The sequence below is a fragment of the Spermophilus citellus genome (assembly GCF_964194105.1).
Source record: "Spermophilus citellus genome assembly, chromosome: 2".
Lineage (NCBI taxonomy): Eukaryota > Metazoa > Chordata > Mammalia > Rodentia > Sciuridae > Spermophilus > Spermophilus citellus.
The window spans coordinates 198229153-198247127 of record NC_138183.1 but is presented as its reverse complement, the minus strand read 5'-3'; the positions used below and the strand labels follow the sequence as shown (position 1 = coordinate 198247127).

The 17975-nt window shown below is 34.6% G+C and overlaps 1 protein-coding gene across 1 annotated transcript; it reads right to left on the bottom strand.

Annotated features, from left to right (window-relative positions):
- Window positions 1-4944: 4944 nt before the first annotated feature.
- On the bottom strand, window positions 4945-5904 carry LOC308642049 (olfactory receptor 56B1-like; the record flags this gene model as incomplete). The annotated part of the gene is made up of 1 exon (XM_081280652.1): window positions 4945-5904. One exon carries the CDS (start codon window positions 5902-5904, stop codon window positions 4945-4947), a length of 960 nt encoding a protein of 319 aa, XP_081136778.1.
- Between the last annotated feature and the right edge of the window lie 12071 nt (window positions 5905-17975).

Sequence of the window (17975 nt, the reverse complement as noted above, 5' to 3'; positions counted from 1 at the left end):
AATTTTACTGTCAGGGGGAGGGGCCAGCAGCAGCAAGCAGCAAGGATTTGTTGATTGGTCAGTCTCTAAGGTTTATGCACATGAAAATCCAGGATTATCTAAATGAAGGAAGTTAAATTTATGAGGTAGGAGCTGCTGTGCTCAAACACTGGGGAGATAGGAAATCAAATGAGCTTCCTGATCTGCTAGGTTTTGGGGAATATTGTGAGGGGTCTAGGTACTCAGAGATAAAGTAACTTAATAATAACTTTATATATCGCTTTATACACACCTGCTGGGCTTGGTTGGTATCAGTGAGACCAAGATAAAATACTGGGCTTCACTATAGTAAGCATTTTAATATCAATAAATACTTCATATCATCATTATATACACCTTAAAAACACACACCCAAAAAATAGTGTAAAAAAGAAAAGTGGATGCTGGCCTTATTAATTTCAGAAAGGCTGCTCCTAGAGATCCAACTGCCTTATCTTGAACCCACAGAACTAAACTAAAATCGCAAAAAACAATGGGATGAATTCAGGTACAAAGCAAAAGACTTACTGATAAAAAAAAAAAAAATTCATACACATTATGGCTATCCAAATACCTGAAGTGTTCAAAGAACCATAGTTTCTATAATGAAGTTGCAGGAAAGTCCGAGATGACCTCTAGAGTATGTAAAAGCATCAATATCGTTTTGTGATATGATCCAGCACAGCTAGCATATTTCTGGCCGCTGAGGTCTGTTTCCATTTATGCTGCTGAGTGAAAGCATTTGGGGTCCACAGAGGCTGAGATTGGCTCAGAGCACCAATGGTCCCAACTGCTAAATAAAGATAGAGGTGACTTTCTGGATATGATCCCTGGGGAGACATGTCAGGAGTCATGTCAGGATCTACTTTCAAAGGCTGGGCATATTTCTATACAGGAGAAGTAGTCACCGTCACCCTGTGCCATGTCATTAATAGCTCCCCAGCCTTGGGACAAAAAAAAATGTAAGCAAACTGCCAGAATTTGAGGGAAAGCAACTCAGGAAAATGGAGGAATCTTGGACAGAATTATAAGGGATGCTTCTTGTGTTGGGAATTTGTAGTTTCCTTTTGTTGACAAACCTAATACCACATATCACCTGCTTTCAAGACCATAATCACTGTGTCTAATTTGCATTTCTCTGTGTGTACCTTGAACTTGATTCCTTAATTCCGTGTGTCACATCTTTGTACGTTTAATAGGGTAATTTCTTGTATTGTCTTTTTGATATAATCATACCAGGTGATTAACTACTTAATTAAAGTTCTTGCTATTTAGGGTTCAGTGTGAAGGTGCTGATTTTTCCCATAATCTGTCAAGGAAATGACCTGTAGGCAGTTGTTGATACACAAGTCAGCAGCTCAGAGAATAGATCCACATGGGAATAAATATTTGCAAGCCATTAACATCACTGTGGCAATAATAAAGCCTTGAGGTCAAATGAGATCAATAGACAGTGAATCTACATAAACAGCAGCAAAAAATGTTTAGAGTTTACATGATAATTTTAGAACAATATAGGAGAAAAACTACTGGAGCCAAGTAGATGTGTAATTTAAAATGGAGAACTTGTACATAAAAGAATATTTTTTAAAAGCTGGGATAAATACCTGAAATTTAAACTATTATTAATTTATATGAATGTGTGTAAATATAATCACTGAGGTATTTCCAAGTGCAAAGGTGGGCTAGGCAATATCTTGGGAGAAAAAATCAGCATACTGAGAATCGAATTGACCATAGTCACTTGTTCCCAAAATTACCCCTCAATATAGTATGTTTAAAACAATTTATTATCATCTCTTATGATTCTGTAGATTTACTGGAATTAGTTGGGCATTTGTCACTTGGCTTTATCTCTCTCAGGTGACTAAAATCAGATTTTTGATGGACTTGTCTTCATCTCTGTGCTTAACCAGAATTAATGGAGTTGATGCTGATTATTAACTAGAAGGTGAGCCAGGACTGTCATGTACATGACCTCTCTCCATGTTGTAATGGCACCCCCCTCCTCCACAGAAAATCTTAATGAAGATTCTCCAGAGACCCTCACCATAATTGTCCTTAGACTATCAAAGAGAATTTCCACAGAAGAGTTTGGGGTTGGGAGTATGTTTGCAGAAGCACAGTGTGATAAGAAATACTAATTCAAGGCCTTCCCAGAGGCATTTGCACCTCAAAGGACAGTAGTCAGATCCTAGGGAAAGTCCTTGACAATCTAAAAGATGAAAATAAATGGCGAATTAGGTCCTTGGAGACCAGCTGTCAGAAAAGGGAGGAGGGGAACTCTCCCTTTCCCAGGCACCGATTTTCACAGAGAACAACCTTGGGGTTATTTTTGTGAAAACTGGCCTGAGTTGGGTGCCAAGAACACTAGGAAAAAACTTACTTTTATGTGGACTTCTGCAGATTGTGAGCTCTGAGCCCCTCCCCCTACACACTGAGTATAAACTTCTAAAACCTTCTGAACTCAGAGGAATGGATTGATTGTGGCAAAAGCCCCACCTGCCTCAACCTGGCTGCAGCCAATAAACCTGATAATTCCTCTGTGTCCAGCTTCATCTGTCCTACAACAATGTGGCGTTGGATTCTGATAGCATGGTGCTTGTGTATTGGAAAGTATCCAAAATGTAAATGTCTAAAGGCAATAATGAGAAGACTGTAATTTTTCCTTAACATTATTCCAAATGTCTTAACATGTACCTTCTGTTTTTCAAAGATATCAGCATGATCCTCTCTGAAAAAGGGGATGGGAATTAGATTGCTTCTCCTGGGAAAGTGGCAGAAATTTCACAGAAAAATATATGGAGTACAAAATATTGTTCTGGCCATTCTTATAAAGTAAGCATTGTAAGACCTCCCCCTCAACCCATAATAATACCTATTTCTTCCTGTCTAGGATCTCAAACTCTCATTGAATCCCATCAAAGGCTTTTTTCATATGTAAAGATGTTCTGCTTTACCTCAGGCCCATATTTACCTCAGGCCCACATTGAAACCTCTGAAACTGATCCAAAATAAATCTTCCCTCTTGTAAGCTGCTTTCCTGAGGTACTTTTCACTGCAATGAAAAACTAACACAGGTTGACTATGGGTTAGGGTCTAATCCTTGAATACTGAGTAGGTTAATTATGTAAATTGTTAATTATGTAAATTGTCCTATTCAGTACCAAGAAGGACTTGTGCAAGAAAAATTTTCTTCTCAAATATTTAAAGGAAAAGTTAATAAACCTACTAAGTGGTATTGTATGGGGGATGACAAATCTAGTAATCACATTCAGAAGATTAGCTGCAGTCACACACATAACACACATTAGAAAATTTAGTTTTATATTACATAGCAGAGAAATATTTTATTAGTTTATAATTATAGTAAAGGTTTGCTTAAATGCATTGAAAAAGTGCTTTGTGACCACTAAGATATGCTAAATTAGTGTTAAGCAATGTTAGTAATAAAACACAGGAAAAGAGGAGAACAACAATATAAAAAGTTAATCTTTTTTCTGTTATCTAGAGACTGTAGGCTTTGTGTACATCAGCTAATAGAAAAACTTGGGTTAGCCAATACCCTTCAAGGATCATCTGGCATATTCATATAATCATTAGTTAAATTGTTGTTTTAAAATTATCTTTTAAAATATATTTATTTGTCCCTGCATAAAAGTAAATCTATTAATGTATTCTTATTTTACTAACAAGATTATGTGCTCAGGTAGATGTTTTGAATGGAAATGTAATAATACTAAATCATTATGTAAATATTGCTGTGCTTATAAATGAGTATACAATTAGTATATTAACATTTTTCCTTAAGAGGATTTTAAGACTGCATAGAAGTTTATCAAAGATGAATATAATTTATATTAATGTCTTTCTTTCTTTTGATATCATTTTATTTTTAATAAAAGCTATAATAAATGTACCTGTTCATTTTTCACACATGACACCTCTGATTTTATTATTTATTCAAAACAAATGCTTAGCAGTGTATAAACTTCCATTCTGTAATGTCATGGTCAGGTCTGTCATTAGAAAGACTATGCAAAATTCACTTGACAAATTGATATATCAATAACATTTAATTTATAATTTGTTTAGTAACTGAAGATACTTTTTAATTTCTATCTTTATTGCACTCATTTCTGAAGTATTGTTTTTATCACTTATTCCTTGTGAATCTCATTGAGATTCCTATTGACCTAATACAAATTTTCTTGAGATGGTAAATCCAAAATTTTTGTGAATGCTTCAAATACACTAGAGAAAAGGGGATGGGGTTGTGGCTCGGTGGTAGAGCACTTGCCTAGCATGTGTGAGGCACTGGGTTCAATCTTTGGCACCATATAAAAATTAATTAATTAATTAATTAATTAAAAATCCATTGACAACTAAAAAAATATATACTAGAAAAAATATTGTCTATTATTGGGATATGAAACATAATTTTTAAATTAATTTCAAGTTTTTATCTACTTTTTATGATTCCCAAATCCCCAAAGATATTAAGTAATATTTTATAATTGTAACATGCTTTTAATCTTGAAAATAAGAATATTTATAGAATTTCAATTTTAGGAAGATATTATTTAACCATAAATATATGACAGCTTATGAAAGTTAATGGTTTATACACACACATGACCTGAGTATTTGCTAACTCAACAGAATAAAATTTGATGTTTTTAAGAGTGAAGTTGAGGCTTTATTATAATATATGTGTGTGAACACTTGGAAAATTTAGATCCATTTAGCAATTTGAGACATTTTTTCATCAGACTGTTTTCCTTTTTTTTTTTTTTTGAATATTCAACATTTTCACCACATTTCTTATCTTTACATTGCAGTTCTATATAATGATGGGATTTATTGTTACACATTTGTACATGCAAATAACTATAATTTGGCTAGTGTTACTTCCCATCTAGTGTCTTATTTCTTTTGTAAACCTAAGCAAAACACCTTCTGGAAGCCTTCTCTAAGTTCTTTGGTCCTAAGTGCATAAACAATAGGATTGAGGGAAGGAGGGATGGTATTGTGCAGCACGTTGAGTAAAACTGGAATCAAAGTAGCCTTAGTCTCTGTCAGGTGAGTTACTGAAATGACTACAACAACAGTGTAGAAGAAGAGGATGAGGATGAGATGGGAGCTGCAAGTGCTCAGAGCCTTGGAGACAGCTTCAGCAGAGTTCAGCCTATGGACGGAGCGCAGAATCAGGGCATAGGACAATACAATAAGACTTAGATCACTCCCCATTCCAAGCCATGCCAGAACCAATTGACAAATACTATTGGGCCTCCTATCATCACAAGCCAGGCTTGTGACTCCAAGATTAGAGCACAGGCAATGTTCAATTTCATTCCTGGAACAATAATGACGCTGGGCTGCAAGTACAGGCACTGGAATGACAAACAAGCCATTTCTAAGCACCATAAACAGGGTAGCTTTAATGATAAAGGAATTGGTGACAATCAGTGGGTAGCGAAGAGGATGACAAATAGCTACATATCTATCAAAAGCCATGCACAGGAAGACACCAGACTCCATTCCAACAAAGCAGTGAATGGCATAAATCTGAGCAAAACATTCTGGGAGGCTAATGGCCTTGGCATCAAACCAGAAGATGGCCAGGATCTTTGGCATGATGGTGGTGGCCAGGCCCATGTCCACCACAGAGAGGATGCCCAAGAAAAGGTACATAGGCTGCTTCAGAGAAGGGTCCTGGTAGATGGTGGTGAGGATGAGGATGTTTGCACCAATTGTGGAGAGATAGAGCAGAGCCAAAGGCAAGGAGAGCCAGTGCTGCCAGCTGTGAATGCCTGGGAATCCCATGAGAATGAACTCGGAGACCTGGAATTTGGAGCTATTGGAGCCCTTGAAAGATGCAGACATATTTTCCTAGGAGAAAAAAAATTTCAATGTTGTTATCTCTGAATATTTTTATTATCAAACATTATTTTTTATCTCTCTGCAAATAGATTGGGGCTATAATAAAATGACTGTTGTAGTCTATCTCTTATAGTAATTTAAGAAGAAGTACAAGAAAGTTCCAGGATTTTAGCAGCAGAAGGTAATTTTTAAAGTCACAATGGTTGAACTGGGGGTGCAGATCAGTGGGACAGAACACTTGCCTAGCATGCATGAGGCACTGAGTCCTATCCTTAAAACTATCAAAAAAGAAAAAAAAGTCAATTATACTATTGAATATCCATGGAAATTTCAACATAAATCTTAAATCTCTATTTGTATTATTCTCAATTACAGTTATCCCAGGGTGAACCACCATATAAATATGAACCTAGTTTTTCTCTTTTTTCAAAAAAAAATTTTGGAATACAGTGGATGTTCTTGTTTCCTTTTTATTTCTCCCAATTTTGCTTGACTCAGATGTTTTAACTAATAATAATTAGATTTTTTTTAGTGTGCAATTATGACCAACTGATTTTTTAGCAATTACATTCCAATTTGATATAGATATCTATAGATATTTTATATAGTCTGACAAGAATTTGTTATAGCGAACTTCAAAAGATTTATAATAAGTAAGCTATGTTGTAGATTGTGGATAAAAATATTTCCTTTTGTACTTTTTTGCATGCACATCTGAGAAGGTAGAAAAATAATAGCTTTACAGGAAAATAAATAATAAATGGCCAGATATTTCAATTTAGAGTCCTATAATGGGCACATATCTTAGCACTTTTCTTTTCCTGATTGAGTCTTAGACAATTTTACAAACAGAATTTAGTACAAGTAATATGATTTTGAAAAGTCATGCTGGTAAGACACTGAATACAATTTGTACCCTCTTAAAAATTTAAATGCATGATACAGTATTGTTAATAATACGTACAGTGTTGTACAGAAGATCTCTAGAACTCAATTTGTTATAACTGAAACTTCACAATCACCGAGTACGAATTCTATCCTATCTAGTAAGCAAGAATGACTTATCCATCATATTTAAGGAACTCTCAGGGGATGCTCAGAATTTGTTTAAAGTTGGACTTATTATCTTTCCTTAAAAGATAATATTTTATAATATTATCAATAATAATAATAATTGGTTTTCAGGTTCTTTTTATTCTGTATGATCACCAAACCAGTCAAGCCTGAAAACTGCAAACCAGCCTGCTCTTTCCATATTCAATTGCTCCCTTATCCTGTGCATTTCTTTACTTTGATTCACTCATTTGCACCCTTCTTCTTCAGGACTACTGCTTCTGTAACCCGCCTCGTTGCAATTACGTCTCATTTCTTCACAGTTCTCCCAACAATATGCTCTAAAATTGATATTCCCTTGCTTAAAATCATTTAGGCCTATACTCTTTCATTCAAATGATCCCCAAACACTTTCATTGTGCAGAGGGCACTCTGAGCTGTGATGCAAACACAACTGAGCATCATATCTTGGTTTGCAATTCCTTGTATCGTGACTTCAGAGGTACATAATACCTGAATAGATTCAGAATATGTTCTCTTCACAACAAATGTTGATTCTGCAAGGTATTTCATTGTTAGTTTTTTTGTTTGCCATAATGAATGCTATTGCATGTTTGTGAGCAAGAAAAAAAGAAATATTAGGTCTTGTTAGTAATGAAATTTTAAGATGATATCTTTAAATAGGATGCAGGCAATTACATTAGTTATAGGTCTATTTTTGACATAATTACTATTAAGTGCAGAGAAAACAGAAAGAAAACACAATTCTCTTGTAGTGTCACAAGAAGAGATAATTCCTCACAACTAAGTGCATTTCCTTTCAGATATTTCTCACAGCTTTCATGTTTAAAAAATACATTCTCTAATGAGATAAAAAATCATTATGTTTCTGATGAATGTAATTGATGAAGAGTAAAATCATTTAAGCCTATCTGTAAACAATTTAATGAATCAAAGGCACAGTCAGGTGTAGGTGGATAATATTACCTTTTTCTCTGAGCTTTCATATAATGGTTCCAAAAAACAACTGGCATGGGAGCCATTTGATTGTACAAAACCATGTACTTTGTGAAACCCTCATTTGATTGTACAAAACCATGTACTTTGTGAAACCCTCATATATTATTTACACTCTTTATCATATAGCCTTTTATCTTTCGTATACTCAGTTTCCTTCTTTGTAAAGTGCATGTTTTATTTATTTACTTATTTTATTACACACATTGATAAATTATGGTTGTATATATTGGTAGGACACAATGGGTTGTTCTAATGTTAATATAATACTAAATGCTTAAACAAATTAATGTACCATCACCCGAAATATTAAACATTTTCATTAGAATATTATAAATTTATTTTGAGTGATATTGAAATGTACAGATTCAATCATTACCTATATTCCAGATTCTGTGCAATTGACCTAAAAATTAGACTTATTCCTCTTAACTGAGGCTTTGTCCCCTCTGATGACCAGCTGCCCATTTCCCCACCCTGCAGACTCTGGTAGCAACAATTCTATTCTCTGATTTTAGGAGTTCAATTGTTTTAGATTCCACATGTAAGCGAGACCATGCAGTATCATCTCTGTGTTTGAATTATTTCACTAAGCACAATGTTATCTAATTCCCTTAATGTTTAAAAAGAGATTTTCTTTAAGGTTGAGTACTATTTATTCATATGTATCATCTCTTCTTTATCCATCCATCTCTTGAGGGGCACTTAGGCTGATTCCATAACTTGGCAATTGTGAATAATGTTGCAATGGACATGTTTCAGGCATCTATTTGACATAATGATTTAAAATCTTTTGTGAACATATCCAAAAGTGGGACTCCTGAATCATAGTAATTCTATGTTTGGTTTTCCTTATTTTCTTTATGTTTCTCCCTAGTTGACATTTGTTTGAAACAATTAAGAAAGGATTTGAGCTCACAGAAGAAGAGTTGCTTTGCCATTTTTTTAACAATTAGATTCTAATGCGAAATAAAACGTGATTCTGTTACAAAAACAGTTAATATACTATTAATACTGAAGAAACATGGAAGTTCTTTACAGACAAGTATTTTCTCTTATACCATATAATCCTTATATTTTCTCATTCTACCCTTAACTCCTTTTGCAAAGGCTTTACAAGCCTGTGTATCCTACCAGAGTATAAGGCAAGGTCAATTTCTTTTGCCAGGTGTTACCAAAACACCATTCTGTTTAGAATGATGCAACAAATGATCTGAGGTTCAGCCAGTGTGCCCTTAATATGGTTTCAGAACTTACTGTGATTATGAGCAGAGACTCACAGTCTGAAGTCTTCACAGTGGAAGGAGTTTCCTACTGGACAAACACAGAGAATTTTGAGAAAGAAGCTTTGTCAAGAGATGAAGATGTATTCTTCTCTGAGATATGACACACAAATTATGAAAGCCAAGAATTTATGGGAAATAGTAAGCATCTAAATGATCTAAGGGTAATAGGCCTCCTTTGGAGGCATGAGAAGAGAAAGGCCCACAGAGAAAGTGAATTCCTAAGATGTTAAATCCCAAAAGAAAAACAAGGAATTTAATGCAGGGATGAGATTTAAAAAAAAAAAATAGTGTTAGTACAACCTCAGAACCTGCATAAATAGAAAATTAGTTGCACTCATGAAACCAAGGTGTTTCTATGATATATGGGAAGATTTGATTTGTTCTTAGGCACAAAAATACCGAGAAATTTAAATTCTGTGGTTAGGCAGTTTCTTTAAATATATTAAAAGAAGAAAACATTTATTTATTCAAAAACAGAGTTTCTACTGTCCTTGGAAAATATGATAGACTTTATTAAAATGATTGATGAGGTCATTTTCTCTATTCTCATGGAAACTCTGGTCTACAAGGGGTGAAGGAATAGAATACTAAATAAGAAAGCAAGCAAATATAGAATTGTAGACTGAGATGAATGTTTTAAACAAAAGCACTCTGTAATATTAAATCATGTATTGAAGGGAATAATCTCCTTGTCAGGATTTCCTGAAGTAATACCATCTTGATCTAAGGTCAAAGATTGAGTAGCATTTCAATATGGTATAGGTTTGAGGGTGTGAAATGAAAGAATTCTGGGAACTTAAAAATGTTTAATTAGAGGTACCATGGCACATTTAATGTAACACAAAATAATAAATGTTACTGGAATACTCGAGATGTGTGTGGAGGGTGTGTCTATGATGTGAGATGTTGTTCTTGAGGTAATAGGATAAGTTGGATCAGCAGCTCCAAGGTCCTGGAACAGGCAGTAAGAAAGGAGATGTTATTCATATGCCTAGGTATGGTTAGAGTGGGACTAGGTACAGAAGACTAAATTCAGATTAGGTTATGATGAACATGAAGTGTGTGAATTGAATCATCCAAGTGAACAATGGGAACAAGCAGAAAGATAGTTTTAGAGAGTCAGGAGCAAGCTGACAAAAAAATGAAGTGATCAGGATATTAATTCAAAATTATGGAGTTGATACTATTTTTTTTCTATTTTTTAAAAATTTGTTCTAATTAGTTATACATGACAGTAGAATGCGTTTTGACACAAATGGAGCACGAATTCTCATTCCTCTGGCTGTGCATGGTGTAGAGTCACACTAGTCACGTAATCATACATGTATTTAGGGTAATAATGTCTGTCTCATTCTATCATCCTTCCCATCCCCACAGCCCCACTTCTCTGCTCACTCCCCTCTACACAATCCAAAGTTCCTTCATACTTCCCTACCCTCCCCCTACTCCACTATGGATCAGTATCTGCTTATCAGAGAAAACATTCAGCCTTTAGTTTGGGGGATTGGCTTATTTCACTTAGCATGGTGTACTCTAGTTTTAGCCATTTACCTGCAAATGCCATAATTTCATTTGATAGAGTAATATTCCTTTGTGTATAGGTACCACATTTTCTTCATCCATTCATCTGTTGAAGGGCATCTGGGTTGGTTCCAAAGTTTAGTTAACGTGAATTGAGCTGCTAAACATTGATGTGGCTGTGTCACTGTAGTGTTCTGACTTTGGGTATATACTAGGAGTGGGATAGCTGGGTCAAATGGTGATTTCATTTCAGATTTTTTAAGGAATCTCCATACTGCTTTCCAGAGTAATTGCACCAATTTACAATCCCACCAGCAATGTTTGAGTGTACCTTTTCCCCCACATCCTCACCAACACTTATGATTGCTTGTATTCTTGATAATTGCCATTCTGACTGGAGTGAGAAGAAATCTTAAAAGTAGTTTTGATTTGTATTTCTCTAATTGCTACAGATGATGAACATTTTCCCCTGTTTGTTGATCGATTGAATTTCTTCTTCTAAGAAGTGTCTGTTCAATTCCTTAGCCTATTTATTGATTGGGTTATTTGTGTTTTTGGCGTTAAGTTTTTTGAGTTCTTTATGTATCCTGGAGTACTCTATCTGAGGTGCATGTGGTAAAGTTTGTTTTCCAATTCTATAGGCTTTCTCTTCATGTTATTGATTGTTTCCTTTGCTGAGAAAATACGTTTTAGTTTGAATCCATCCCATTTATTGATTCTTAATTTTACTTCTTGTGCTTTAAGAGTCTTTTTAAGGAAGTTGAGTCCTAATCTGACATGATGAAGATTTGGACTAATTTTTCTTTTTTGTCTTTTTTGTTTTAATTTGGATTATTTTTTTTCTTCTATTAGGTGTAAGGTCTCTGTTCTAATGCCTAAGCCTTTAATCCACTTTGAGTTGATTTTTTTTTTTGCATTGTGAGAGAGAGAGGTTTAATTTCATTTCATGACATAAGGATTTCCAGTTTTCCCAGTAACATTTGTTGAAGAGGCTATCTTTTCTTCAATGTATGTTTTTGTGCCCTTTTCTAGTATGCAATAACTGAATTTATATCGGTTTGTCTCTGTGTCTTCTATTTTGTACCATTGGTCTACATGTCTATTTAGGTGCCAGTACCATGCCAATTTTGTTGCTATTGCTCTGAAGTATAATTTAAGATCTTGTATTTTGATGCCTCCTGCCTCACTTTTCTCACTAAGGATTACTTTGGCTACTCTGGATCTCTTATTTTTCCAAATAAATTTCATGACTGCTTTTTCTATTTTTATGAAGAACATCATTGGAATTTTAATAGGATTTGCATTAAATTGGTATAACACTTTTGGTAGTGTGGCCATTTTGACAATATTAATTCTGCCTATTCAAAAACATTGGAGGTCTTTCCATCTTCTGAGGTCTTCTTTAACTTCTTTCTTAAGTGTTCTATAGTGATGTCTTTCACCTCTTTTGTTAGATTGATTCCCAAGTTCCTTCCTTTCTTTATTTCCTTTTTTTTTTTTTTTGACTATTGTGAATGAGGTAGTTTTTCTAATTTCTCTTTCAGCTGATTCATCACTGGTGCCTAGGAATACAATTGATTTATGTGTGTTAATTTTGTATCCTGGTACTTTGAATTAATTTATGAGTTCTGTATGTTTTCTGGTGGAGTAGTTTAGGTCTTCTAAATATAGGATCATGTTGTTAGAAAACAGTTTGAACTCTTCTTTTTCTATTCATATTCCTTTAATTTTTTATTTTTCCTAATTACTCTGGCTAGAGTTTTCAGGCCCTTTTTGAATAGAAATGATGAAAGAGGACATTCCTGTCTTGTTCCAGTTTTTAAAGGGAATGCTTTCAGTTTTTCTTCATGTAGAATGATGTGGGCTTTGGGTTTAGCATAGATCGCTTTTACAATGTTGAGGTAAAGTTCCTATTAACCCTAGTGTTTCTGGTGTTTTGAACATGCATGGATACTGTATTTTGTCAAATGCTTTTTACACATCTATTGAGATAATCAAACTACAGAGCTTTAGGAACAAAAACTGCATGGTATTGACACCAAAACCATAATGAAGATCAAAGAAGTAGAAAAGAAGACACAGAGACAAACCCACATAGAGTTATTTTATACTAAACAAAGCCACCAAAAGTATACCTTGGAGAAAAGATAGCTTCTTTAAAAAATGGTGCCTGGAAATCTGAAAATCCATACATAGTAGTATGAAATTTAACCCCTAACACTCACCCTCCACAAAAATCAACTCAAAGTGGATTAAAGACTTAGGCACTAGAACAAAGACCTTATACCTAGAAGAAAAAGTAGGCCCAAATCATCATGGACCTGACTTCCTTAACAAGACTCCTAAAGCATAAGAAATAAAATCAAAAATCCATAAATTGGATGGTATCAAACTATTTTTCACAGCAAAATAAACAACCAAGAGCTTGAAGAAAGAGCCTACAGAATGGGATAAAATCTTTGCTACCCACCCCTCAGATAAAGCATTAATTTCCAGGGTATACAAAGAAGTCAAAACTTTACACTCAAGCAAACAAATTCTAATTCCAGTCAGAACAACAATTATCTAAAATAAAAGAAACAAGCCAGGTGCTGTGGCATATACTTGTAATCCCAGCAGCTCAGAAGGCTGAGGCAGGAGGATGGTGAGTTCAAAGCCAGCCTCAGCAAAAGTGAGGTGCTAAGCAATGCAGCGAGACCGTGTATCTAATAGAAATACCAAACAAGGCTGGGGATGTGGCTCAGTAGTTGTGTATCCATGAATCCTTCAATTACTGGTACCCAAAAAAAAATACAAGAAATAATAAATGTTGGCAAGGATGTGGGGAAAATGGTACACTCATACATTGTTGGTAATATTTCAAATTGATACAACCAGTCTGGAAAATAGTATGGACATTACTCAAAAAACTAGGAATGGTACCACCATTTTACCCAGTTCTCTCACTCTTAAGTATATATTTAAAGAACTTAAAATCAGCGTACTACAGTGATGCAGCCAATCAAAGTTTATAGCAGCACAATTCATAATAGATAAGCTATGGAGCCAATCTAGGTGTTCTTCAACAAATGAATGAATAAGGAAATATTAGCCATAAAGAAGAATAACTTTATGACATTTGTCAGTAAAAGATGGATCTGAAGACTATCATACCAGGTGAAATAAGCCAATTCCAAAAGACCAAGGGTTGAATGTTTCTCTGGGTTGATGATAACCCACAACAAGGTGGGTTATCAGTAGTAGACATATTAGACAAAGGGAAATGAAGGGAAAGGAGAGGGGATAGGAATAGAAAAGACAGTGGAATGAATCTGACAATGCTTTCCTATGTACATATATGATGAACACACCAAAGTAATTCTCAACATCATGTATATTCATAAGACTGGGACCCTAATTAAAATAAAATATCTTCCATGCTTGTATAAATATATCAAAATAGATTCTACTGTTATGTGTAACTAAAAAGAAAAAAAAAACAAACAATGACTATGAGGCTTACTTGTGGGAATATTGCAACCAACTCCTTTGTCTCAGAGTAGCCAGAGTAGTGGGAGTATGTGTGAGAGGACTGTTGGTGGAAGTTGGGGATGAACCAGGATGGACATAATTTTGGTACTTTTGCAATGACTATTTAACATAGATTTTGATCAAGTCTCATACCCCTAAAAAAATAGATAAGCCACTAGGCTAGCACACCCATATTTCCTGCCATCAGATTCCCTCCCATATTGCAGGTGTTCTATCTCTTCTCTTATCATTTATATAAATTCTACTTTGTTTACTCTTCCTTTCCATTATTGTCTGTGAATTTTATTCTTCAAATTTGTGAGACAAGAATCCAGAAAGGAATTAGTGAACCAGAGAATTGAATTTCATCTTTAAACTCCGGTTTCATTTTGATGGGATTAATTCAAGTTCAGTTCTCATCAAATTTGAAAAAGGAATAGTTATTAACAGAGATAGGGGAGAGTAGGGGGCAGAAGGAGTGGATAAGTATATCCACTTATAAGTATTATTGAACTCATGGTACAATGTTACAGTTAGATATGAAGAATAAATTTTAGTCTTCTGTGGCACAGTAGAGTGACTATAGTTAACAATAATGCATTGCATATGTTAAGAAATGATGTAAGTTTAAGTTGATGGATATATTGATTAACCTGATTTGCCCAGTATATACATGAATCAAAACATCATATAAAACCTCATAAATACGTACAATTATAATGTATCAATCCAAAAATCAAAATAGTACAAATAAGCTCCTCAAGTTCCTTGCCCACAATTCTGGAAATGTTTCCCCATCTGTGAAAAGATAATAATAAATTGAAAATGCTTATTTAAAAGACAGCCTCAGACGATTAAATGGGTTAACAATTATCATCAATAAGATGATGGAAAAAATGTTTCTTTATGATTCTAGAATTTTCTTTCTGTTTAGGTTAAGTTATAAAGCCAGGAATATTTACATCATTGCAAAATAGGGATTTTATACATCAACTGAAACTAATTTGCATTAATACATTTATTTGGCAAGTTTTTTGAATGCCTGTTTGGTGCTAAGAACACTGTACACAACAGGAACCCAGAAGCAAAGAAGGCAGATGCTAACCTGGTCCTCGGTGAGTGAAGGAAATCATTGATCATTCAAAGAATGAATTTACAGGTGATTATCCTATTAAGGTCGCAATAAATCTTAAAATCAAAAATATGTGTCCCATTAGAAGTATACAACTAATCTAGTATATAGAATTATGGAATATCTAAGGAAGGTTTAATCGAAGCCTAAAAAGGAATTGCTAAGCAAAGAACAGTAAACAGAAACTTCTGTATTTGAAAAGCTGAAACTAAGCAAGTAATTATATGGTGGGATTTTGTTTTAACTCATAAAGAGGTGTATGGGTCTGGACTGTGGCATCATTTTCCCAACTTCCCCAAACTATAGAGCTAATTTCATCAAGATCTCAGAAATTCTTTTTCAACCGAGTGTGTAGGAGAGACAATGAGTTTAGGACATAAACAAGACCACCACTGAAATAATGTACTCTGAAAACTAAGCTGGTTAATAAAGGAAGATAAAAAAGGTTGGGGCTTAGAGAAGAGGTTTTAGATGAAGTTTGAATACGCATGCAACACATTTTGAGAAGCATGGTGTGTTAGGTATTTTCATTAGACAATGTAAAAATGTAAAGTGAGTTTCAGCCTTCACGGAGCATATATAATAAGTGTTAGAAAGATATATAAGCAAATAAATAATGATGGTGGTTACTATTGGCACAAATAAATGAGCCCTTGCGTAAGGTTTTTCTGAGCTGACTTATGGGCATTTCAGAAAGAAAAAAAAATAGTGAACACACAACCATGAATACACATACATAAGATTGCAGTTATAATATCAACTTTACAGTTAACTTCTTACTTCCAAGTAATTAAATGTGTTCATCACAATGAAATGCACTGAATTTTCTGTGGAGATTTAGGAAAGAGGCAGGTATCCTAGGACAGTTTCCTAAGAGGAATAGCAATGGTTCACATCCGTCTACTTCTGATTACATGCTATACACCCACACCAAGATTTATTTAATATAAGATAGGTAGCAGAATACAACAGTCACTAGTATGGCAATATGTAAAAATGAGGATGTGCAACCGATGTGATTCTGCAATCTGTATACAGGGTAAAAATGGGAGTTCATAACCCACTTGAATCAAATGTATAAAATATGATATGTCAAGAGCTTTGTAATGTTTTGAACAACCAATAATAATAAAAAAAGAACATACAAAAAGATACTAAATATGACACATAAAAGAAAAAACATCCTCACTGGAATTATTTGCTTGAAGATTCAGGGAGCCACAGATGAATTGTGAATAGACATCAATTAAATGTAAATAAATGAAGATTCATGGGAGGCAGCTCTGTGCATTTAAGTCTGCTATTCACTAAAATAACCCTAAAACAGGAAATTGTTTATGCATAACCTTGAAGACCAGGAATCACTTAAAAATGTCAATGAAAAAGTGACACAATAACATATTGTGAGAAACATGCTCACCGGTCTAAGCCCAAAGAATAGACTAAGATACACAAGGTTCAGGGAAAAGCAAGACTTGACTTGACTTTTTGTGTGTGTGTGTGTGTGTGTGTGTGTGCACGCGCTGCAGATTAAACCTAGGGCTATGTACATGAGAGACAAGCACTCTGAGCTATATCCCCAGCTCTAAGGCTTTACTTTAATAATGCTTTTGCAAGATTGGGTGCCTGGTGGTTAGGGACACACAGATTGGATCAAACTAGTATTTTATACCCTCTCTATGCAAGATCCCTTCCTGGTTCCTCATTGCCTGAGTACGTGTGTGTGTGTGTGTGTGTGTGTGTGTGTGTGTACAATCTTTCTGAATGTTACATAGCTTTTACTGTCACCTTGATTATTTAAAGAAACATACTTTTAGTTGTCCCCACTTCCCTTTGTTTTTTGTGGCAGCACAGTCCCCTTGAGTTGAGTGTCTTTTGGCATAAACATAGTATACCTCCATTAATCATGTCCTCTTTATTCTCACTTCCTGTCTGTGAAAGGGATGTGAATTTTTACACTCTGGTGTTAACTGTTTGTAACTTTTCATTCTGCTCTCCTCTCAAGCTGCCTTTCTTACACCCCAAATCATGTTACATGTGAAGCTAAATATTGTATTCTCAAAAGGGACCACCAGACTTTATATTTCTTGTTATATGACTTGTAAAATGCCCATTCTGGCTTTAATAGGGTGCATTTAAAGGAACAAAGACTTTGAAATGCTCTGAGAGAGACAGAAGTTACATTAGAGCTCAGTAAAACCCATTGCCATGATAAAGGTCAGAAAGTGATGTTTATATCCAGCTGGATGACTAATAAACACCTTAGACTTAAATGTTCAATTTAAGTGTTGAGTTAATTTTCTTGGAGGATGGTATCCTAAGAGAAATAAAGACAAGTCACATGTCTTAGGCATTAGCATTTGTATTTTTTTTATAGTACCATATAACACAAAAGAAGACAGGAAAGAACACTTTTTACAGAGGCACGTAATGAGTTTCCAGGTCAATTTTTGAGAGAAACTAATTTTGAGAAGTTTGAAAGATATTTGTGTGAGTAGAATCCCAGGAAGTAATCAGACTAAGACTGTCTGTGTTTGGGATTGGGGTCCCTGATA